At 40.9% G+C, this 26,377-nt stretch overlaps 1 protein-coding gene across 6 annotated transcripts in view; it reads left to right on the forward strand.

Annotated features, from left to right (window-relative positions):
- The first annotated feature begins 2,577 nt into the window (after positions 1-2,577).
- Positions 2,578-26,377, forward strand: part of GRM7 (glutamate metabotropic receptor 7) — a 788,856-nt gene continuing 765,056 nt past the window's right edge. For 4 of the 6 annotated variants that reach the window (XM_059940238.1, XM_059940239.1, XM_059940241.1 and 1 more), the window contains exon 1: positions 2,578-3,096. In XM_059940238.1, coding sequence (XP_059796221.1) covers positions 2,578-3,096 — 519 coding nt within the window. Of the gene's footprint in view, positions 3,097-25,414; positions 25,435-26,377 lie in introns of those variants that run through there. The other 2 variants (XM_059940242.1, XM_059940243.1) reach the window with 1 other exon arrangement.

Consider the following 26,377-nt stretch of genomic DNA (forward strand, 5'->3'; position numbering starts at 1 on the left):
TCCCTTTCTTTATTCCCCACCCCTTTTTCTCTCTTCCTTTTCTCCTCTCTGGTATCTCTCATTATGGGATTCAAATATTTCCCTGTTTATGTGGGAGCTTCTGGCACAGCTACAGGCTTATACCCTCGCAGCTCCAGGGCTGGCTGGAAGGGGCGGGCCCATCACAGCATAAGGTTGTACAAGGTGTGCACTTATATAGCAGGGCATCACATCTATGAGTGATTGATGATCACATTGTATACAGGGGTAGATTCGTATATTTTTTACATCACTTTTCTTGAAGATGGCAGTAAAATGGTATGTTTTTACAAAATCAAATAGTGTAACATTGTCCAAAAGATGTACATAAAGCATTTAGAGGAAGGAGGCACCTTTTTCTTTTAACTCCGGCACGGATCGTCTATTGGACAGTGGTAACCCTATGTCATCACCCTCGTTACTCCAGCAGAAGTCCAGGGATTAGCCCTGCATAACTCTTGTTAGCCTCTATTCCCTTCCTTGAACACTGTAGCCAGAAGGTTTTTTTCCTCCTCAAACCTTAAGTATTGAAACCTGGAGGAGGGGCATGTCTGAAAAGAAAATGATGGACTGGACTCTCCCTAGAAGGAAGATAAATAGGCGGTCAACAAGAAAAAAAAAAAAAAAAATCCTCTGTACCAGGAAATGTTTGAAGTGTTGTTTGGGTATCAAAAAACGGGTGCCCTACACATAAAGCAACAAAGGATATTGGTCAAAAAAGAACACCATGGCCAAAGGTGCATGGCCTATTTCAACAGAGGATTTGAAAGTTAAAAGTTAACCTGTAAAACATACAATTCAATTTCATCATTTTACAGATGGGGAAAGTAAAACCCAGGCACAGGAACAGAAGTGCCAAGGTCATACAGGTGGTTGGTGGAAGAGACAAACAACTACCCAACTGCTGACTTTTTAGATGTGTGTGTGTTGTTTTGTTTATGTGCAAGGACATTTTTCTTTAGTACACTAACATTACAACAGAAAGTATAGTCTTGTTTTTGGTTTTCTCTCCACCCTCAATTCTGTATAAGATAGTTTTGCTGCACTCCAACAGAAAGTCTCAGCAAGAGTAGAGATCACCATAGGAGTACACTTGGGTACCAAGGACAGATATATTGCCCTTCCTTATGTAGGAACTAGGGCCACTTGTTGCTTTAATGGGCCGAGTTTGGGCTGGACCTGCAGGAGGGGACACCTTTGAAAAACAGCTTCCTAACTGCACTACAACCTGCTCTGGTATCCTGATTCCACTCCCCAACCCCCCAAATCCTCAGCCTGAAAAAAAAAAAAAAAAAAAGAATGGTATACTGGATCACTGGATCGATGGGGAGATTTCTATCTGCTCCTCCTACTGTCACCTCTCTCTTGCTATTTCCTGCCCGCGGAAACCTGACATCAAAAGCATGCCCAAAAGCGTCTCTGGAAACGGGTAGGAGGGAGCCTTACACCTGTCAGCGCCAGAGAAGAAAGTGCCCTCTACAGAGTTCTCAGTTGTTCCATCTCTTGCGATGAAAGGAAGAAAAGGAGCGAATCCGCCACAGATTTACTGGAGACCAGGGTTACTTCATCCGGCTCCGGCCACAGTAACCCCTGAAGACCAAAGATGCATTTCCATTCCCAGCATTTCTTGTTGGCGTCTTTCCCTACAGGCTAACCCAGTGCCTGGCCCCGGAGAAGTCTCTGCGTAAAGGTTCTTTAAGTCATAAATCAGGCCCCTGTGTGTATGTGTGTTTTTCTTAGGAAAAACTGGCCCAGACGAATTAGCAGTAGAGACTGGGGTCTCCCTACTACCCTTAATCCTTGGCGGCATCACCTTCCGACTACCTCGCATTCTCCCGGAGCTGACAGCCCCGGCTCCGGACCTCAGGGTTGGAAGCAGTCAGCCCCAGATAGGACCGCCCTGTCCGGGGCTGATGCCACCCTGTGCCTAGAATGTGCGTGTGGGTGCAGGCGGGCGAGCGAGCGGCTTCTACACTGAGACCGGAGCAGGAGCTCAGCCTTCGCCTGCGACCTGCAATCCCCAGATTCCCTGGGGACCTCGAAACTCCCAATCGGAGGCACTCCCCCCCCTCCCACAGCCGCCCACCCATTCCCCCCCCCCCCTTACCTCAGCACGCAGCCCCTCCCTGCGTGATGATGCAAAACAGTGGGGAGGGCGGGCGCTGGGAAGGGTGGGGAGAGCCTGAGAGCGAGCGAGGGTGGGAGGGAGTGGGAGGAGGAGGAGAGGGAGCCGAACGACCATTTAAAGCGATAGCAATCCGCGCTCTCTCCCCAGTGCTGGGCTGTTGGAGAGCTCGAGCTGCAAGCCACCGAGCGCGAGCGCGAGCGCGAGCGCGGCGCGCCGGCCGGGGAACCCGAGAGCGCACGGCGCCCCAAGCTGGCAGGCGCCGCGGGACCCCGCACCCTCGCCGGCTGCCCTTCCCCGGGCGCCCCCACCCTCCTCGCCCGCAGGAGACCCTGGGCTTCCCCGGAGGAGCTCACCCCAAGGGGCCAGGACTCCGGCGAGCCCGCCACCGTCCCCTCCAGTGCCGCCGCCACCACCGCAGCCGCGGGAGCAGCATGGTCCAGCTGGGGAAGCTGCTCCGCGCCCTGACTTTGATGAAGTTCCCCTGCTGCGTGCTGGAGGTGCTCCTGTGCGCGCTGGCGGCGGCGGCGCGCGGCCAGGAGATGTACGCCCCGCACTCCATTCGGATCGAGGGGGACGTCACCCTCGGGGGGCTGTTCCCGGTGCACGCGAAGGGTCCCAGCGGAGTGCCCTGCGGCGACATCAAGAGGGAGAACGGGATCCACAGGCTGGAAGCGATGCTCTACGCCCTGGACCAGATCAACAGCGATCCCAACCTGCTGCCCAACGTGACGCTGGGAGCGCGGATCCTGGACACTTGTTCCAGGGACACTTATGCGCTCGAACAGTCGCTCACTTTCGTCCAGGCGCTCATCCAGAAGGACACCTCCGAAGTGCGCTGCACCAACGGCGAGCCTCCCGTTTTCGTCAAGCCGGAGAAAGTAGTTGGAGTGATTGGGGCTTCGGGGAGTTCGGTCTCCATCATGGTAGCCAACATCCTGAGGCTTTTCCAGGTAGGGGGGCGCTCCCTCCGGGGCAGAGCGCGCCGTAGCTCCCCGCGCTCTTTATCCTGAAGGCTGGCTTGGACTCCGGGGGTGCGGGGTCTGGTCAGCCTTCGCTCATTTCCACCCTGGAGATCCTGCCGAATCCCTCCTATCTCACCCGAGGAGGTACTTTCCCTGCTTGATTCATTTCCCTTCCATCTCTCGCCTGTCCGCGCTCCCCTCCATCCGGCTTGACATTCTGGATTTATGGCCCCATTTACAAGAAACAATCTCCGAAAAACAAGGCGATGATTTAAATGGGTTTGCATTAGAGTGAAATATGGTTCAAAAACAGGCTTGTAAAAGTGCCGGGCTCCTGTGAGAGCCAGCTAGGCGCAAGGAATATGAAAGATGAGAAGCCGCCTAGAAACTAGGCATTTCTCAACTCCCCAGCTTCCCTGCCCCAAGCCGCCCGGCAAGCTGCAGCTCCCTTGGAAAATTTCGAGAAGAGCTTAGGGAGGCAGTTCTTAAACCGAAGGCTAGGTCTTCACCTACATTTGGATGTTAATTGCCCATTTCGCTCGGGTTGGATTTCCCGAGCTGTAACCTGTCTCTGCGAGGGCATGGGGCAGAGGCGTGGGGACGGTCCTCAGGTGGGGAGATGCCACCCGCAGACGTGACCCCCAGGTGATTTGCTCTGGGCAGTTGTTTGCACCGTCTAAACTGCATTTGCGATCCGGCCACTGGCAGGAGCCGGGCGATCAGCTTTCTACTCCTGCCAGTTGAGAGCCCAGAGATGAGCTCATGCTAACTGCGGAACAAAATCGCTTCCTCTGCACCCAGCCTGCCCATCCTTTCCCACGACCTCCCGAACGCAGCCCCCCAACCCCAATCCTGGGCTTTGAGGACGCTTCTCAGAGCCAGGCAAGAAGGCGCCTGGAGGGAGGCCGCAGGGTGCGCTGAGCAAGGCCGGGCGGTCCTCCTGCTCCGGGTGCAGGCGGGCGACGGCGGAAGATGCGAGGACGGCGGATCGGGCCAGCTGAGCGGCGGGTTGTACCGTAGTGCTCTCTCGCCGCCTGCTCCCGCAGCCTCAGCCCCACGGCTCCTGTGCCGCCCTGGGTATAAATGGATGGCTTTTGGATGAAGAAATTGAGTTTCAGGGTCTGCGTGGCTATGGGTTCTCTTCTTGTTTCTCTGTCTTTCTTCCTGTGTGTCTCTCTCCTTGTGTCCCTTTCTCCCTGCTGTTTTTTTTTTTTTCCTCTCTCTCTATCTCTCTCTTTTTATTTTCTCCCTTTCAATTTCTGCCTCTCTTCTCCTTCTCTACCCTACCTCCAAGTTTTTTGTTCATCTCTATCTTGAAGTGATCCTTTCTTAATGCACAGCTCCCTCCCTGCCTGGTAGTACCCAAACTCAGTTAATCCCTTCTCCAGATGTTCCGGCTGACCCTTATGCTCCCCGTATCTAAAGAGTTGGCTCCCTCTCAAGTGCCTTTCCTGAAGCATGTTGGGTTTCTGGAAGGGACTCCTTGTAAGGTTCAAGCTGTCACTACATCAGCGCCCAGGAGTGTGAAGTTTGTGTCTGTGCCAGAAGGAGGGGTGCCTGTCTAAGGCTGCAGCCTGGTATGGCCCCTCTGAGCCTCTGAGCACCCCGAGCACCTCTGGAGTATGCCGCCGTGGAGATCTCTAGATGTTTGTAAAGCCAAAAGTGTTTCCTGGCAGCCTTCACTTTGAGGTAATGCTTTCAGGAAGAGCCTGGGTTGTTGTAAGCAAAACCCAGAAGCACTTCCTTTACCTCTGAGCTTAAGCCAGAGAACCTGAGGAGGCAGCGCTGCAGGGAGGATGAGGCCAGAGGTCACCTGAGAACCACAGGGGCAACTCACGGTATTTTCACTGGAGCTCCGGGGGTTGAAGGCACATTTGCTGTTTGACATTTTTTAAATTATTTTGGTGCCTGTTTCTCTCTTCACTTGGAGCTTGGGCAGTACTGCAGATGGGCCTGCCTGTCGAAAAAACAGTGAAATCTTAAAGTCAAGATAGAGCTTGCAGACTAGGCTGAAGGATTGTGCTTGCTGAAAAAGATTCCAGGGCGAGCTGATTCCTTCTCTGGTGTGTGGATCTGAGGCACTTGCAAGAAAAGAAATCGCTTGCCTTATGCTTAGTTCCCCTGTTCCCTGGGCTGGGAAGGAAAGGAACTGAATGCCAGCATTAGCAGTGTGGGTTGAGACCAAAACCATTCAGAGAAAACACTGTCATTTTCCTCTAATTTGCAAATTGCAGCTATTCATGTTGGATTGAACAGCTGAGGGGAAAGAGCCCCCAGTTTTCACCTGCATTTATTGAGAAGAGGCTGGTAGTAGGAGGGATGCACCAACTTGTAGCTGTGCTGCAAGCTGGTTATAAGCTTGGTGTGAGCGTCCTGGTTAACCACTGCCCATGTTCAAATTTACAGAGATAGATTCCAACAATCTCTTCCAGTAGCCTTATTTTTGCATGTGATCTTAGAAGCTCCTGCCATGTAAGTCCAGTCCCCAGTTTCCCAGCCTCTGTAAACCTGCAAAATGAATAGAGAGAAGAGTGGAACACAGACCCATTGTTCAAAGGCACAGTCACTGTCACTTTAGGGAAAGAGGAAAAGGACGGGTAGGTGAATCTTTTCTGGGATTGCAGGGTTCAGCTCAATGAAGACTGTCCTGTATCAAAGAAACTCGTCTAAATGGTTGAATTCTTAGCTCTCCAGAGATTTGAGTTTTCTTTTCCCCAGTCCCTGTGGGTTGCTGTGGGGAATGTGCCAAACCTATCATTTGAGATAAAAATTTATGGTGAGGTAAGCTTCTAGGCTGGGGGAAGGAAGACTTAGTGACTTACGTGGGGGGTGCTAAGCACTGGGGGGCAGGAAGGAATAAGGAGATAGTAATGGATGTAACAAATGCTGCAGCTGCCAGCAAAGCCTGGAATGAAGCTCTTTCCTGAAAATGAGGACCCGGGCAAGAATGACCACTCAGATGTAAACAGTGTCTCTGACTCGGAATTCTCATCTGCCTGCCGGTGGGCCAGAGCTGAGCAAGTCCTTTCTCTCCTCTGTATGCACACTGAATTGGTTAGTAAGTGACATGTCACAGGACAGGAATCATATTCAGTGGATCTTTCAAATCCAGGAATTTGAGGCTAATGAAATTAGTGCGTGGCCAGGGCTCTGCCAACTAGAATTAAGTCACTGCAGCCGCCCTGCAATGCATTTTCAGCCTGAAGGGAGCATCAGGGAGGAATTTCGGGAGATTTGTTTCTGAGCCTGTACAAAATAATACTCTCCTAATGCTAAGAAAGATTAAATGTAAATTAATATTGACTACGAGTAACATATTTAAAAAATAATCACAGAGTGGGGGATGGCTGAAAGCGGAGAGATTATATAATATGGTGTCCAAAGAATAAATCTCCCCTCACCACTGTTTCATGGGCTATAAGTAAGATATATTACAATGGAAAGTAATGGGAACGTTTTTATTCAAGGCTTCTCTGCTACTGACTTGAGAGCAAACACTCTGAGAGTATAAATTACTCTTGCTATGTGTTGACTCTGAATGAACAATATTTCATGTGCAGTGACATGGTCTAAGCTATAGACTTGGAATTGAATGGCATCTGTTTCAATTGTTTTGTTCTCTCAAGAGCAACTAGATAGAAAAAAGTGGTCAATTTGACCCTTGTGGGAGCGTGTTGCAAATCTAAACCTGTGTCCCTCGTACCATAAATGAAATACATTTGTAAATTTGTAAGTGTTTTCCTTCTGTTCATTGATGCTTGAGTATAATCTCAAACTTTGGGAGCAACATTTTATACATAACTACTTGGTTTTCTTCCTTTCTTCTTCTCTTTCTCTTCTCTCTCTCTCTCTCTCTGTTTCTATCTCTCTCTCTCTCTTTCTCCATCTTATGTAATTGGATAGAACTGGGCACCTAGGATGATGTGGTGTTACTATAGTGGGATTTTTTTTAAAAGAACAACTCTAACTTACCCTTTTAAAAATTTCATAAATACAGGTGTCAGTGCCATTTGGAATAGTCTCTATAACAATTTCTGTCTCCACATTTACTGTGTTTCAGCAAATTTACCTAACAGATGGTGAGTGGGCAATTTTTAAAGGGGCATTTTTTACAAGAGCGGAGAGGGAAGGAATAGAGACAGGCGCATACTATATTTGAAGATACCTCCACGTGTATTTTATGTATGTATACCCATACAATTAAGAAGTCTTTGGATGTTTTCTCTTCAAGAATAATTAAGATGATGGATTACTTGAATTTCATAAACATTTAGGGTTTAACAAATTTGTTACATATAGAAGCTGTATCATGGATTTAAAAGACCATAGCCAATTACACAGAGTATAGTCTCAGTCTTGCCATTAATTAGCTATGTTACCTTAAGTCATTTAATTTTTCTAGGCCTCATTTTTCTCATGTGATGTTTTTTCTTTGAAAAAGTATAGTTTCTAGAAGTCTCTAATCTTTGTGTCATAGTTCAGCTTGGAGAAAACCTGTTCTTATCCAATCTCCATGACATTGTATTTCCAGCTCCAACTTTGGACTTTGAGTGAGTTGGGGGCAACTTTTTAAGGATATTTTCACACAGCTTTTTTAGTTAATATCAGTCTAGCTGACTTCTCAGATTTCTCAGACTTTCTCCCGTATTCTTTTACCAGTGTGTTCCTTAGTCATATATATAAAGACTGTTGTGGGAAAAATGACCTCCTGGGTCAGCTTACTGCATGGTCATCGACATGGGGCAGGGAGTAAGAACTGTGGATTTTACAGAAGCAGATACAGGTTTCATTACCCATGTCCTCTCCCCTTTCATCTTACAAAAACAGCAGGCTTTCCTTGGAGAACTGCCAGGTAATGACATCCTGCCTCCTCACAGGCCCCGGGGATGAGTCGCCCAGGGACTGAACTCCAGTAAAGCAGGTGGTTGGTTCATGGGTAGGCATCTGACCTCGGATAAGTCTACCAGACTCCTCCCCAAGACTTTTCTCTCAGAGAAAAATGGGAAAATTGTCTTTTCTCTCTGGAATTTCTAAGCTGGGGAGATATGACTCTGGGACTCCCAGTGACCATCCAGCACAAGAAGAGACTTTCTGTAAAATAAAGTCTTGCAGAGGTAAGCAGGACTGAGCGATGGAGAGAGAGCTGCAACCCTGCTGATACTCTGAAACTTCCAGATCCATCTGTATCTGAATATGGCTGCGTCCCTGAATTTCCAGTACTTGTTTGTTGAGGTGGTTGTTGTTGTTTGGTTTTTGTTTTTAAATTTCCTTTGACTATTTTGAATTTGTTTTCAGCCATGTGCATTTGAAAGCACCGTAGCTAAAAGAGCTAATTTCCTACATTAATGTCAGGTTTGCTGACTGGCATTCCTTGAGTGAAAAATAATATCTGCTGTTTTCTTTAAATAAAATCCTTCTAGCTCAGGTTTGAGATATTCAAAACTCTGCCTCCTCCCCCACTCTTTCCAACATTTACTATATCACCTTGAAGCATTTGTGACCACATCTTTCCCACCTAGATGCAGTTGAGAGAGAGAGCAAATACTTCTGATATAAACTGCAACCTATAGGCCTCCTACCTGGCAGCTTTAGAACGATACTTGATTCTTGTCATTAAAGCAAATCTTTTGTTGTTGTCTCCAGGGCACAGAAGCATTTTCATGGCATAATGGAGTACAAAGTACATTAAGCCTAACTCTACTTCTCACCCTCTTTTACTTTAAATAGGCAGAAAAGAACAATCTCAAACACATTTTCCCAACAAATACAATACATAGGCAATTCTGTTTAGAAGACATTTATGCAACATATAGTTAGACTGATTAATTAATGGACCTTTGGCCAATTGGCACAGTAAATATATATGTTCAATGTGCTTAATTAAAAAGAAAACAATAATATATTTTTACAGGTTAATTATCTGAGAAGAGTATTGTGCTAGCACACTTAATACTACAGTATTTCATGTTTGACAAGTAATCTTCTTTCAATTATATTTACTACTAGATGTTTCTTGGATCAAGTTATTAAATTATAAGGTCAAAAGTAAAATGATATGAAATTACAATTATAAAGGGACACATATCTCACTTTATGAGAATAGAAGTTCTAATTTCTTTTCAATACTACTAGTAGTGACCACAGTACTAATTTGAGCCCTTGCTATGAGGCACTGTGCCCATATACATTTAGTTCTTACAGTAGTTCTGCAAAGGGCATATAATAATCCACACTGTAAAGCTGAAGAAAGTGATTCTCATAGCTGAAAGTCACACAGCTGGTGAGTGGCAAAGTCTAGATTCAAACTTAGAGTCGTCTGACAATGCCCAGGTTGTTGACCACTATGTACACTGCTCAATTGTTGCACCAATAAAGAAGTGCTTGAAATAATTATAGATTTGCCTACCCCGAAACTGCAGTGATTTAAAGACATCAAAGTTGCCAGTTGCTTAACCACATCTACTTACAGTAAGAAATTACATTTTATTTCATTTCTAAAACAAGATAAATTCTGCAGGCCCATAGAAACTTGAGCACACAAATCCTACCTCCAAATGAAAGATGCTTGTTTTCCATTATTCAACAGATGGCCCGGTACAGAGGCAATAAACATATAGTAGAATTTTCATTCAAATAAATGAGAAGAGAGGTTTCTTCTTGTCCTGATTCAGTGCCCATCATTATGGGTTATGATGGCTCTTCCCAAACTTTATTTCATTCACTCCACTCTTTCTACAAAACTCCAGTGATGGAATCCATCATTCAGATATATGTGCAAAGCGAAAGGACTGTATTAATACAGTTGCTGAAAGTCAAGTTGATAGAGCACAGGAAATACATCCTAATAAATGCAGCATTAATTTTTGTGTGGGCCTTGGAGTGAAGGGTAGAAGAATTTTCAGTTTAATGGAATATTTTGCCTCTTGCTATGAAAGTGCAGCTTAATAGTCTTGTAATTGGTCATTTACAGAATCCTCCATCTCTGGGTTTTGTGCTTTCTTTACTCTGCAGCTGTTGATTCCTTCTCTTGTTCTGGATGGAAGATAGCAACGAAGCCACTTCAAAGGGCTCAGCCTGCCTTTTTGTGTTATTGTTTAGATGAAGATATTTCCGTTTATTAAAGCACACTATTTAAACATTTTTATCATGTTTTAAACCTGACTGTGTTCTGAAGGTATGAGCACAGGCAGACATAATGGGGGATGTTTTCCAGGAGAAAACATACTCTTACCAAAGGAATTATCAGAATTTTCATGTAGGGATTAAGAATCAAATTCTGGAGTTAGACCTGAATTTAAATTCATACTCACAACTTACTACCAGTCTCATCTTGATCAAACAGTTACCACACTTCTCATCAATTTCCTTGTCTTTAAAAGCAGAATAAGAGAAGTGTGCCTGGTGGAGTTACACATAAAGTTCATCTGATAGAATATTCATAAGGATTTTGCACAAAATATACATGGAAATATTTTAGCACTGAGTTTAGCATGCGATTCGTGTTCAATACATTTAAGGGCTATTATTTTATTATTATTATGCTATCATTAAATATCACTATTACTTAAATGTCATTATTGCTAAAATTGCTGTAAAAGTACCACAATAACCCATGATGAATTCCCCTCTTCTGTTTCCTTTGTTTAAATGGAAAATATATATATAAATCTAGACAGAGAACACTTTAGTGGTAGTATTCAGTGGAGTGAGAATTTCCATGGCACTGATTAAAACAAATCCTGAATTGCATGGACTTAAGATAGCAGAGAGGCTAAGAGATTTGAAGTTAGACATCCCCAAGTGTGAATTCTACTGTGACCCTCTTCTAGCTCTAGAACCTTGAGGAAGTTACTTAAACTTTCTGAGCTTTACTACTAGTTTCCTCATCTATATCTTTTCCAGGAATATTTATCAAGCATCTTCCTGTTCTCTATGCTTGGACGTATCCATGGATAAATTAGACAAGAGCCTTTGCTTGCATGTTCCTTCTTGCATGCTCTCTCTCCTTACACTCTCGTGTGGAAACGGATGTTATAACTAAATTCTGTGCTTTGTCACAAGTTGATGGGCGCTGTGGGATAAGGAAAAGTATGTGAAGCTCACTGAAGAGGCTTGGGTTGGGAGTGCTGGAGGAGTGTACAGGTAGGTTCTGTTTTTACATAGGGTAGTCAAGGTGGATTTTTACAAGTTGACATTTGAGCAGAGACTTGAAGTAAGGGAGTTGTCAGAATGTATGAGGGGGAGACCACTCCCTGGGAGCAAGAACAACCAGTGCCAAAACTCTGAGGCAGAAATATGCCGGGCAGGTTGGAGGAATATCAAGGAGGCCACCCTGGCTGACTTAGTCAGTGGGGAGGAAGAGGCAGCAGGAGGGCTTGAGGTCAGATATGTGATGGGATGGATTGGGTAAGTCCTGGGAGGCCGTACCATGCATGGTGTCTTTTACTCTAAATGTAGGCAGCCAAGGACAGGATTTTAGCCGAGGTGTGGCATGAACTGTCTCTTGTTTGAAAAGCATAACTCTATCTGTGGTCTTGAGGATGTGCAGAGAGAGTGGAGTCAGGGAGAATCTTGGGAGGCGACTACAGGATCCTCGAGGTTTATGTTGGTGGCCTGCGCCACGCTGTTAGTGGCTGGTAATTCTCAGAAGTGGCACATTGGGAAGGTTGTGACAGCATTTCATGGTAGATTGAATGTGAGAATGGAAAGGAAGAGGGGGTCAAGGGTGAATTCGAGATTTAGGGCCTGGGGAACTGGAAAGGTGTGGTTACTGGCACCTAAGTTGGAAAAAGTTTGGGGTAGAGCATGTTTGGGGGATTAAAGACCAGTTTCGGAGGTATAAGATTTGAGATGTTTTCTTCACATCCAAGTAGAGATGCTGAGTACACAGTTGGATACACAAGTCTGCAGTTCTGAAGAAAGGTCTAAACTAGAGATACATTGTAATAGAATGGAGATATTAAGAATAATTACATGGAAGCGCTATTTTAAAGATAAAATGAAGTAATGCAATTAGCACTCTGTCTTCTCAAAACATTTAATAACTATTAGCTAAAATAATTACCTGAAATGAAAAAATACCTATAGTTTGTTTTGTTGTTTGCAGCAAAAGTGAATAAAATGTCACAATTATTTTAATAGTATTGTGACACAGTAGTTTTAGTTAAGACACCACGACTACAAACATTTAGAATAAAGCTTTCAGTCTCCTACTTTTCACTCGGTAGGATACTTGGAACCATATTTTGTAAGGTTTAAGTTAGTTGTCATAGGGTACCTCTTTAATTAGAAGTAATTCTGAACTGTCTAGTTCCATGCAGTTTTATATACATATATGTATAATTATTATTTTATGATTTATCAAACTCAGTTGAAAATTTGCATCACTGATATACAGCAGAATTTAAACATTTACCCAGGTATTCAAGGAAAAAAATGTACTTGTCTTGTAATTTCCATAGGGGTACTTACTTTCACATCTTCCCTTCACTTTGCAATTGAAAACATGACAGGGGAAATATTATCTTACTGGTCTTTGAGTTCCCCTGAGCTATCTGCAAGTCCTTAAACAGCCTTTGTGGCTTAACCAAAATGCTCTTCCATATTCATTCCGCTAACAGATATTGGTCTAAGCATGTACTTATACTAAAAAATGCATGACCACGTTGTCTCTACACATCTATAATTTTATGTTAACACTATCATTATGTAAGCTATACTTTAATTGTAATTATAACAGATTTTATATCAACACACATCCATTTCTAGTGTTCATCTGGTGTTCAAGGGGAGAGCAGCATGTAGTAAATTTTATCAAAATATAACATCTAAAGAATAGAACAGAGGGTAATTGTGTAATTCTGTATTCACTCTAATTAAGTTCAGTGGAGTTGGCATAATAGAATTAAGATGAAAAAAAAAAAAAGACATTGAGGAACCATGGCTCCCTCTCCTAACACACCCTTTTCATATCCGAGAGCAGAGACTTAGCACCTTTCTGTACAGAAATGGAGACAGGAAGAGGCCAGAGGATGAATGACAGGCACGAATAAGGTGGAACTATGAAGAGCAACATGGAAATGAAATATTGCTTTTGTATTTGGTAGGTGGAGAAAATGTACCAGCATGTATGCCTACTGGGACCACGTTTTCCAGAACAGTTAAGCCCAATGTCAACTATGCTGTCCCACCTTCCTCATAAGTAGGAACATACTGTTACTTGAATCTTTGCTTCCTGTTTCTTGATACCTGGTTAAGAAGATTATCACAGGAACTGCATCTTGTGAGCAAACACACTGTTTTGAAATGATTGAAACTCACTGAAGAGTGGCAACTCCAAGCTTGCTCTCTCTTGATCTTGGACTATTTAAGTCTGGAGTGCAGGAGTGGGTTATGGGGAAAGATCATTGGAATTCTTATGTCTTCAGCATAATGGTTATAGCATAATGGTTAGGAGTGTAGGTGCTGGTTCAAATCCCTGCTTTCCACTTGCTAACCATATGAGCTTGGGCAATTTACCTGATTACCTGAACCTCAATACTCCTGTCTATAGAATGATGATAATAATATTTCATCCTCATAGAATTGTTTTCAATGTTAAAATGAAGTCACTTATACCAAGCACTTAACACAATGCCTAGAGCATAGTAAAGTCTATTATTATTACTATTACTACTACTACTACTACTACTACTACTATTATTATTATTATTATTATTATCATTATTATCACAATGCCAGGTGCTATTTTTCCTATGCCTTATTCCATTATCTTCTGCCCCATTCCCCCATTTCTGTCTTGTTTCTGTACAAGGGTAGGATTGTCACAGAGCATTTTCTTTCCCTAGTGTCTGACTCTTAGTCATCAAGGTGGCTGGTCCACAACCCGGCATTCATTGCTGCTCGTTGAAGCAACCCGTTTTGAGAAGGGGAGTTGGATATTGATGCCAAGTGGGGTCAAGGAGAGAGAATTTTCTCTCTTCTGCACTCAGGGGGCTAAGTGAAATATTCAGGCCTCAGAAGGAGAATCAGGCAAAGGGCAACATGCTTAATTTCATACCTTAATGATTAAGAACAAGTCAGACAGGCTGGATTTGAACTCACTTCTGTCATGTACTGACAATGGGATCTTAGGTGCTTTTGTAACCCCTCTGAGGCTCAGTCAACATCTGAAAGAGACGAATAACATTATCAGGACCTAGGTATAGCCTCGTTGTAATAAGTGAGTAAATCCTTTTAAAGCGTTCAGCACATTGTTTGGCATATAGTAAACACTTAATAAAATTTAGCTTCTTTGACTACTACCACTGTTAATATTATTAAGTAGCTGATCAAATCTGAGGCCCATTTTTTTCTTAGATTGCACATAATCATTTGGACAACCAGCTCACATTGATCAACCGTTGCTTATATATAAACCCTCATGAACCCAAAGGTGCTTCAACTCTCTCCCAGTCAGAGCCTGTTCTGGGGGCAGAATCAACACCAGCACTACCTCCGTCACCTTTGCCTTTATTGTCACTACACTCGCCGTACTGAGCACTTTCTGTGTGCCGGGCACCACATTTAGCCCTGCGTATGCACTATATCATGTAGTTCTCACACTCAGGTAGGAGACATTATCATCATCCCCAATTTTCAGATAAAGACGCTGAGGTGTTGGAAAGGTAAGAAACTTGACCTACAGCAAGAAAGGTAAGAAACTTGACCCACAGCAAGAGATAGAGCCAGAGTATTCAAACCCCTTTCTCTCTGACCTCAAGAACCCTTAAATATTAGCATACTGCTACATCCTGGTAAGAAAATCTGCTTCCAGCCACTCTGGTGAGAGTAGAAATGATTCTCAATCCCCATATTCCTCTATTGCCCATGCCACCCTAGCCTCAGGACTAGGAGGGAAAGGACGTGATCTCTTCAAAGACTAGCCAAAGGGAACCTACTCCCTTCTGCCTTTTCGTAATCAACTAACCAATATTTTATTTCCTTCTTAAGAATCCCCACATGTTCCTTTTGGTACTTAGCTTGGCCTTTTAGAATTCCGACATTCTGTACATGACTCATCCACTGTATTTAATGTTAATTTATTGAGGTCAAGTATAGGGTCTTACTCATCCTGAAGTCCAGTTATCCCCTGTCACATCTAACTCTGTGCTTTTCTTCTTGTAGGACATCTGCAGATATTTATTTGAATTTTGTTGAATTGTTCTCATCAATAGTACATTAAAAGTTATACAGAAAATGCTTTCTTATAAGGAAAACCATCTAAATAGATTTCTAGCTGTTTACTTTTTATAGCACTATTATAGGGATTATAGATCTCCACATAATATTTTTTATATTAAGTTCTTCATATCATCTTATTTTTACATAAAATGATAAATCTGAATTTTCTCTATCAAACCTCCGAGACTTCACTAGCTTGTAACTTAGCTTGTTGATTATGTGTTGTTGACTTTTCCATTTACAATGATATTTGATCCTGGTAGGGATGGGGCTGGGTGGGAAGGTACATCTTAGGGCCATAAATTGGTTTTGTAGAGAACTAACATAAAGATCTAAAGTCTCATCATATTTCTGCAGAACTCATGAATCATTATAATTCCATTCATTCAGGGAGTATAAAACCATTTTCAAATTGTTATTCCTAATTTGTTCATCTTCTCTTCCTTAGTCTTAGTGAGAAGAGAGCAGGCTAAATGGAAGAAAGTCATTATGACCACTGGGGCCACTAGGGTAGGCGTCAGTCCCAGAGTTTTGTTTTCATCTCTCCGCTATTAATATTGGCTAATGTCTTGAGTGCTTACTTGGTGCAAATTACTTAACTGACCATGGCAGATGGATTGTGTCATTTCATCCCCTGATAGTCATACAATTAATGTATGTATTATTATGATATCCCATAATGCATGCATGGAACAGAGCCTCAGAAGTAGTTATTTGCTCACTAGAATATGGTAGACGTGGAATTTGGACTCAGGTCTGATTGACTCCTAAATCACTCCTAGTGATTTTTACCACTGAATTAAAGTTGTATACCTTTGGAGAGTAGATAGTTTCTAAAATTTCCTCAGGTCTAACTTTTTATAATTAAATTTCTGTCTGATTGCAAGCTTAACAGTTAAGATGGGTAGGAAGGAATGCCAGCCTGTTGAATGGAATTTCCCTCAAATAAGCCTGTTTTATGACACCAGTTCACTCATTCATTCACTCAGCATGTATTGAATGTTTGCTCTGTGCAAAGGCATTTTAGGCATCACAGTGGAGTGAGCGCCCCTTCCATAGACTCTCCTGCAGCAGTCAGAGAAGTCTTGGACTGGTTTGCCTGGTATGGAATGGGGCTTGGTGATAGAAGCCTGGTTTGTCCTCCACTGATAAAACTAAGACATACTCATATTAGTTTACAGGCATCTTGATGCCGTGAGATAGTAGCACACATGAATCTTACCATTTTTGCCTGGGATTAATGATATAAAGGCTTTGGATTTGGGTATGGAAAATGGGTGCAATTATGGGCGTGTTGGTTCTACATATATATGGACATCACGTGTCATCAGCCTGCAGCTACCTGCCATCCCTCACTACTCCTTCTTTTCACAAACCAAACAAGTACCTTCTTATCTCTTCTGTGGATAAGCTCTTGACAGTGGCACTAGGGCCTCCCCCAATAAGTACATCATTGGCTAAACCAGTGGTTTCTCAGATATGCTCATTGAACAACCCTTAAGGTGGATTGACATTCCACTGCCTAGAGTAGAATATGGTGTTCTTTAGAAATCATGAGGGGGGAAAAATAGGCCACCAGACATACTTTCCTTAATTTAAATTGTTTATATATATATATATATGTGTATATATATATATATATATATATATGAACAATTGTTATGTATGTGTATATATACTTGTTCATATATATGAATGATTTAAAATTGAAGAGATATATATACACATATATATATATACACACATATGTATATTTAAATTTTGGCTTCTGTTAGCAAGTAGTAAATTAAATTATTAGCTGATCCATACTGCAGGGAAATAACCAATCAGATTTCATTCAATAGCTTGCTTTTTTATAGATTTATGGTTGTGATTTTATATCTGCAGGTATGTTTGCTGAAGAAAATATTTCCACCACTTTACACAAAATTAAATTCATTTAATACCAGTGCGACATGTCTCAAATGTCTTAATACAGTTTTAATCTTTAATAGCATCAGAAGTATGAAATTAGAAACATACCCCAAAATCATTTGAAGATATAATTACTTTCATTTCCCTTATACTTTTGAGACTTTTGAAAAATAAGTATTTAGTTGTACTTACCTGTTTCTATCTCTCTAAGGATAGCAAACACTGAAACACAATTTTTTTTAAAAAGTCATTATTAAAAATATATTGTCCAAGATGATCAAAACTAAGGAAGTGGCAAAGAAATTCAAAAATTTAAACTTTCAAAGGGTGCTTTTTTGTGAGTACTTGTTCTTCTGAAGGAATTAATCTTTTTTTAATTTAATTAATTAATTTTTTATTGAAGTATACTTGGTTTACAGCGTTGTGTTAATTACTGCTGTACAGCAAAGTGACTCTGTTATACATATGTATATACATTCTTTTTCATATTCTTTTCCATTATGGTTTATCACAGGATATTGAATATAGTTCCCTGTGCTATATAGTAGGACCTTGTTGTTTAGCCAATCTATATATACCAGTTTGCATCTGCTAATCCCAAACTCCCAGTTCATCCCTCTCCCACCTGCTTCCCCCTTGGCAACCACCAGTCTATTCTCTATGTCTCTGATTCTGTTCTGTTTCATAGATAGGTTCATTTGTGTCATATTTTAGATTCCACATATAAGTGATATCATGGTATTTGTCTTTCTCTTTCTGACTTTGCTTAGTATGATAATCTCTAGTTGCATCCATGTTGCTGCTGCAAATGGCATTATTTCATTCTTTATTTTTATGGCTGAGTAGTATTTCATTGTATATATGTACCACATCTTCTTTATCCATTCATCTGTTGATGGACATTTAGGTTGTTTCCATGTCTTGGCTATTGTGAATATTGCTGTTGTGAATATCAGGGTGAATGTATCTTTTTGAATTATAGTTTTGTCTGGATATATGCCCAGGAGTGGGATTGCTGGATCATATGGTAGGTCTATTTTTAGTTTTCTGAGGAACCTCCATACTGTTTTCCACATTGGCTGCACCAACTTACATTCCCACCAACTGTGTTGTAGGAGGGTTCCCTTTTCTCCACACCCTCTCCAGCATATGTTATTTGTTGACTTTTTAATGATGGCCATTCTGACCGGTGTGAGGTGGTACCTCATGGTAGTTTTGATTTGCATTTCTTTAATAATTGGCAGTGTTGAGCATCTTTTCATGTGCCTATTGGCCATCTATATTTCTTCTTTGGAGAAATGTCTCTTTAAGTCTTCTGCCCTTTTTTTTTTGATTGGGTTGTTTGCTTTTTTTGTCATCAAGTTGTATGAGCTGTTTGTATATTTTGGAAATTAAGCCCTTGCTGGTCGCATCATTTGCAAATATTTTCTCCCATTCTGTAGGTTGTCTTTTCATTTTGTTCATGGTTTCCTTTGCTGTGCAAAAGCTTGTAAGTTTGATTCGGTCCCCTTTGTTTATTTTCATTTTTATTTCTATTGTCTTGGGAGACTGACCTAAGAAAACATTGGTATGATTTGTGTCAGAGAATATTTTGCCTGTGTTCTCTTCTATAAGTTTTATGGTGTCATGTCTTATGTTTAAGTCTTTAAGACATTTTGAGTGTATTTTCGTGTATGGTGAAAGGGCGTGTTCTAACTTCATTGATTTATATAAGGCTGTCCAACTTTACCAACAACACTTGTGGAAGAGACTGTCTTTTTCCCATTGTATATTCTTGCCTCCTTTGTCAAAGATTAATTGTCAAAGATTAACTGAGGTGTGTGGATTTATTTCTGGGCTCTGTATTCTATTCCATTGATCCATATGTCTCTTTTTGTGCCAATACCACACTGTTTTGATTACTGTGACTTTGGAGTACTGTCTGAGTCTGGGATGGCTATGCCTCCTACTTTGTTCTTTTTCTTCAGGATTGCTTTGGCAATTCTGGGTCTTTTATGGTTCCATATGAATTTTAGGATTATTTGTTCTCATTGTGTGAAAAATGTCATGGGTAATTTGATAGGGATTGCATTAAATCTGTAGATTGCTTTGGGTAGTATGACCATTTTAACAATATTAATTCCTCCAACCCAAGAACATGAGATGTCTTTCCATTTCATTGAATCATCTTCACTTTCCTTTATTAATGTTTTACAGTTCTCAGCGTATAAGTCTTTTGCCTTCTTGGTGAGGTTTATTCCTAAGTATTTTATTTTTGGGGTTGTGATTTTAAAAGCCATTTTTTTTTACATTCCCTTTCTGATATTTCATTGTTGGTATAAAGAAATGCAACCAATTTCTGTATGTTAATCTTGTATTCTGCTACCTTGTTGAATTCATTTATCAGTTGTAGTAGTTTTCATGTAGAGTCTCTAGGGTGTTCTATATATAGTATCATATCATCTGCATATAATGACAATTTTACCTCTTCCTGAAGGAATTAATCTTGAAGTTCTACTAAGACTTTTGGGATACCTGTTTTAATGAGCCACTACTTCCTGCCTGAGATTGCACTATGCACTGGAGATTCTAGAATTAGCATAATAAAACTAATAATGCAAACAACAACAACAAATCTTCACAAACCTTCCTTGCAAGGAAGTAAAGTCCACTGGAAAAACAGACGAGTGAAACATTCAAAATGGCAGTGATTCTCAAACATTTATGTGCTGAAGAATCATGACAAGCATGATTAACAAGCATGATAACCAGGGCAATTACTAGACCCCTTCTCCAGCTGGTCAGGTGTAAGGTCCTGTAACTCTACTTTTGGTGAATGCCTCCAGGAGAGTCTGAGACAGATGTTCTCAGTTGTCGTCAACCTTTAGTGTGCATCAGACTTGCCTGAGAATATTGTTAAAACACAGATTGCTGGGCTCCAGTGCCAGAGTTCTAACCAGTTCCCAGGTGTGGCTGATATTGCTGGCCCAGGGACCACATTTTGAGAACCACCTTTCAAAACTCTGCAGTATGCGATTGTGTGTGTTGTGAATGAGATGGGCCCAGAGAGCCAAAGGAGGGCAAAGGGACTCTGCCCTAAATTAGCCAAAGGTAACAATAGCAGCTAGAATTGATTGACCCAAGAAAAAATTATAAGAACTTTACCTGCATTTGCTCATTTAATCCTTTCAGTAAGGTACATAGGTGCTGCTTAGTGTTCCTGTTTTACAGGGATGTCCAGAGAAGGTAACTACTTTGCCCAAGTCCTAAACTGGTAAGTAACAGATTAAGAATTCAAGTCTAGGAAGTCTGACTCCAGAGCCCACACCTGTACCCTTTCTGCATGTAGAGAGGAGTAAAGGGTTGTCAGTGAAGCCTTCCTGGGGGCCCTGGCCTCTGAGTGTAGATAGAAGGATGAGTGGACATAAAGATCATTATTTGTGTGTGGTGGGGGTAGGGGAGGAAGTATCAGGGCTTCCAGAAGAACCCGCCCTCCCCACACATCTGCTATAAGGGAGTCTGATGATCAGGAGTCCGGAACACGAGTATGACTATGGGATACTGAGAAGGGTTCTAGAACCCTGAGGTTAGAGTTCTGTATCAGTTATTAGGTAACAGAAAGTGAATGAGTGATTTACCTTACTTTCCACGGGTAGCAGGAAGTTTGGAGATAGTCCCTGTAGCGTTGGCCTAGCTGCTGAAGGGCGTCACCAGGGGACCGGGTTGCTTAGCTCTTCCAGCTTCCACATCTCTAGCACGTCCCTATGGTCCACAGAGCTTCAGAGTGACCCCAGGATCTCCAATAGTGTTCCAACAATTTGGGCAGGAAGAAAGAAAAGGAAAAAAAAAAAAAAAAATTAAGTAAGAAAAAAAAGGCAGTGTCTAAATCAGGGAGCAAATTTTTTACCGCAGATGGTCAGCAGACTTGCACTTAGATCTCAACAGCTTGGATTTTAAACTGGCCACCTTAGCCTTAAGGATAATGGGGTCTCCTAAACCAGGGTTCTGATAGTAAGGAACAAGGAGAGAGTGGTACTGATTAGCAGTGCCTGCTGTCCCAAACAAATATTATCCCCAAACTATTTTTTTTATCCTATATTTTACTTTAAAGAATGGAGGGGAAACATTATGTATCTATAAATAGCCTTTTAGAAAGGGTAAAATTATATAGTTATACAACCCCCTGGAGAGCTCCTTTCTTCTAAAATCTCTTTAAAAACTGTTCAAGTTTAAGGACATTTTTATCTTAATTTAGTAACTTGCAGTCGATCATCTTGGAATGACATCCTCTCTCTGCAGATGTTCTGTCAGGCTTTAGAAAATTCTAGAAGTGGACAGAGAAGTGTTATGGTACACGTATTTGCGATATGCACATCTTTGAAATGAAATCCATTTAGGGACCAAAAGGCATTTCATGTCTTTGCTCTACATTTTCACATATTTTCCTTTCCAAAATTCCTTTGAGCAAATCTGTTAGATGTAACCCATCCGTTTCTCTCCTCTGAATTCTTTATTACTGAACATTCTTCAGTATGCTCCTACTCCCCTCTGTCAAAGGCGTTTCTCTGGGTCTTCACCCTTCTCACCTCATATGTGAACGCGTATCTTAAACTGAAGCAACAGTCTGCTATGACTTCTCCATAACTTCAAGAACCCATCTTTGTGGGAAAAAAAGTAAACTTACTAACTTAAAAGGTAAAATGTGGGCTTCCCTGGTGGCGCAGTGGTTGAGAGTCTGCCTGCCAATGCAGGGGACACGGGTTCGAGCCCTGGTCTGGGAAGATCCCACATGCCACGGAGCAACTTGGCCCGTGAGCCACAATTACTGAGCCTGCGCATCTGGAGCCTGTGCTCCACAACAAGAGAGGCCGCGATGGTGAGAGGCCCGCGCACCGCGATGAAGAGTGGTCCCCACTTGCCGCAACTAGAGAAAGCCCTTGCACAGAAACGAAGACTCAACACAGTCATAAATAAATAAGAACGTGAATTTCTAAAAAAAAAAAAAAAAAATAGCTTTCTTAAAAAAAAAAAAAAAAGGTAAAATGTGCGCAATGTTTCTGAGAATTAAAAACTAAGATGAAAATGTAAGCAATGGAAGAAACTTACAGTTGATCCTTTTCAAATACTTTATTTTACAGAGGAGGCAACTGAGGTTTAAAGAAAAAAATGCATTAGTTAAACACTAAATAATAAACCTTAAACCTCAGTGGAGCAACACATGGACAGTTCATTTCTCACTCACTCAGGAGTACAGTATGGACTTTGGTGGTTTGAGGGTCAGTTTTCTGCTCAGTTACTCAGGGACCCACCACCTTCATCAAGTGGCTCTACGTTTGTCCTAAAAAGGAAAGGAGAGAGGAAGCTGCAAGCTACAATTATCAATTCGTTATCCTTCAGACATAGACTCTTCAGGTCACCTCTGGTCACATTCTTTGGGATGGAACCATACCCAGATGCAAGCGGAGATGGAGAATGTTGTTCCTATCTTGGTCCTAGTGATGCCTCTACAGGTTGGAGCAGCTAATTAAAGAGTAGCAAACAGCTGGTTGTTTCTGCCACAAGGAGTGATTAGCCTAAGACAGTGGATTAATTATGTGTGTGTGTTATATATACATATAATACACACAAACATATATGTGTGTGTATATATATATATTTTTAGCATGAGTTGACTCATGGGGCTTCTGCCTTATAAAAAGAGTACCAATTGCCTCTTGTTGCTCTTTCCTAATTGAAGATGACTACTATCTATTTCCCTTCATCTTGCTACCTCATCCCCGCCTTTCAGTATTATATGAAAATTCTGAAAGAAATCATTTCAAAGTTTCCAGTGCTTTTAAAGATAATAGAATACTCAAACCCTAACAATTTTCCTATGTGAAACTTTTGCCAGACTAAAATAGTTAACTTATGAAAAGTAAATTTAGATTGATACAAAAGAGAAAATAAGGTGATTTTTTTTTTTTTTTTTACACAAATACCCTGAGCCAGGGTGGAAAATAAATGGAAAACTGGAGGAATTTAGATCCTTTTGTTGTAAATTTAAATATTTTTAATTGTAAAAATAATACAGACTCATTGCAGAAACTCCAAAATTGGAAGGATTTAAAGAAAAAAGGAAAAATAACTCAAAATCCAATTTCTGATAAATCATCTCTGGAACATTTTTGAGGGTATCTTTTGAAACTTTTTTGTGACAGGGGTGCATATAAATACAATGCAAGTATAAAATACCTTTAATTATATCAAACTACAAAACAGTTCTATAACATTTTTATTTAGTAATATAAGCATGATTACTTATCACCTAATAAAAATCTGCATCATAATTTTTAATGGTTGAACAGCATTCTATTATTTATTTAACCAGTCCCTACTGTTCAATATTTAGATTATTCCTGTTTTGCTTTGCTAAACAATGAGACAAGCATCCTTGTTCATATGTCTTTCAGCAATTGTTTATTTCCTTAGAATGGACTTCTAGAACTTGAATGGCTGCTTGTCAGTTCTGGTACATACTGACATATTGTCTTCCAGAAAGGTTACCCTGCTTTTTGTTTCTACCAACAATTTAACATCCAGTGTGGTTTCTTACACTCATCGGTACCAGTATTATCAATATCAATACCAGTCTTATCAAGTTTTTTAAAACTTTGTCATTCTAGTCAGTAAAATATGACACCTGAATTATTTTATTTGTATTTCTTTGATTAATAATAACAAGGTTGAGCATATTTTCATATCTTTATTGGCTTTTAATAGTTTTTAGTTTGTGACTTTATGAGATCCATTTTTCATCTTTGATTTATAACAACCTTTTATATATCAATGTGTTTATTTTGTTGTTTGTTATAAATGCAATTTTTTTCTCTTCATTTATTAATTTTTATTTTGTGTGTGTTGAACTTCTTTAATATTGCCAAGTCTATTCAAAAACGCTTTAATGAACACAACAAATGTGGAAAATCAGTCATTCTCCTGCATTTTGTAATCAATTTATTTCCTTTTGGGCAGTATGGAAATGTAAATCCTTATTTCATCTTATGGTTGGAAAGAATCTATTCCCTCGGAAAGGGATTATAGTCTCCACGATGCAGTAATGGGAGATTTTATAGGGTAGGCAGGGTCTACAGAAGAAAAAACCCTAAATCACACTCCATTGGTGGTTGCCTTATTTATAAAAATGGCATTTGAGGTTGTGTGACTGCCATCAGGTAAGCAAAATTAATTTTTAGCATGAAATATCACTATCAGCAAGAACAGCCTAGGATAGGCTAGCAGTAAGAAGTGAGGGGTTTTGGAAGTGGGGCATAGCCTCTGTTTCCTCCAAAACAGCTAGAAATTTAAACTCTGGGGCTCCTGCTTGATCCAATCAGCCCAGCTAGTATGTGTTGCCAGGTAGGGTGAATAGACTCAGAAGTCCAAGAGCTCATCCTTGGTCCCCTCTGGAAATGAGCAGAGAATACTGTGTCAGGCAGAGGTGATCAGTCCATGGTCTGGAGACTTGGATCTCCCCGCATAGTCCTTAAAGTCAGGGTGAGACAAAATGCCAATACAAATTATATTGATGACAGTATCAATGAGGGGACATTGAGTCCTTTGACCCAACGTGTGTCTGCAGTGTGCCATCCATTAGTAAATGGGCAAAGCCATTTGACAGATCTATCTGATACAATGAATGAATCTGACCCTCATATTTTGAAAAACTCAAAACTGTATCCATTTGTCAAGAACAGTGGCTACTTGTTCTGCTTTATTCCCCCTGGTAGAACTCGATAACATTGCAGGCAGTAAGACGTTGCCGCATTTCACCCTGGAGTAGCCCCAAAACTGAAGAAGCTGTCTTATCAGTAGTTAGCTCCTTCTCACCAAGAATATTAAAGTAGATTTGTATGACTAGCAAATTAAAGAGACTATAGTGCCTACCACTACTGTATTCACTAAGGCACCCAAGTTATTCTAAAGAAGTCCTAATAATACATTAGGACTGTTTTGAATATTTTTATTTGATTAGCCATAATCTTCTAGTTATAACACCCATCACCATTTTGACCACTGAAACTTGGCCTTATTTTCTTACAGCCTAGCCCTGTGGTCTTGGGCTAATCACTAACCTGCTTGGATACAATTTTCTTCTCTATGAAATAGAAACAATATTATATGCGTCGAAGGACTGCAGGAAGATGAGCTGCAATGTTTATCAAGTGCCTAGTAAGTAGCCTGGCCCATAATAACTACTTGGCTAATTGTAGATGTTGTTAGTTTCATTTTTAGTTTTATTTCCAAACACTTCTCTTTACTTTTGGAACTCTAAAATTTGTTTTGAGAGTGGAGGACTTGTTGTTTGGATTCCTCCAATACTCTCTGTATATTCTGTACTTCTATCCCTAGATCATTTATATTAATGGAATAGATGATCTTTGGTATGGTGATTCCAAGGTGACAAGGAGCTAAGTGGAGGCTCAGTACACACCTGGAAGTATGGATTTTCATGCCCAGTGCAAATGTGGGAAAGGCATTATTCCCACATTATAAAGGGGGTAAACTTGAGGAGACTCCGGGTTGAGAGATGAGAGATTCACAGGTACTATGTTTATCCTGCAGGGTACCACAGGGGCTTTTATGTTCTGTAGCAAGAATTTGCACCTTATACCCTTGTAGTTAGAAGTAAAGCATACCACATAACTAATACCTAGTAAGCATTAGAGTTAGAATAAATACCATTTATTTAACGTTTCCTTTGTGTTAAGCATTTTACAGCTACAACATATGGATGGATACTATATTGTAATGGTTAAGAGTGTAGTTTTTTGAGCTAGATAATCCTGGATTGGAATCTCATCTTTATTACCTCTTTTTTTTCTGTTTTATTGAGGTATAATTGACAAAATTGTAAGGTAGTCAAAGACTATATCATGATGATTTGATATACATATACGTTGCAAAAGGATCCTTCCCATCACGTTAATTAATACATCTAACAGCTCATGACACCTTTTTCTTTTTTTTTTTTTTTTTGGTGAGAACACTTAAGTTCTATTCTCTCAGAAAGTTTTAGTTATACAATACAGTATTATTGACTATAGTAACTATGTTATACAGGAGATCCTCAGACCTTATTCATCCTGCAGCTGAAAGTTTGTACCCTTTTACC

This window comes from Balaenoptera ricei, chromosome 11, assembly GCF_028023285.1.
Source record: "Balaenoptera ricei isolate mBalRic1 chromosome 11, mBalRic1.hap2, whole genome shotgun sequence".
Taxonomy (NCBI): Eukaryota; Metazoa; Chordata; class Mammalia; order Artiodactyla; family Balaenopteridae; genus Balaenoptera; species Balaenoptera ricei.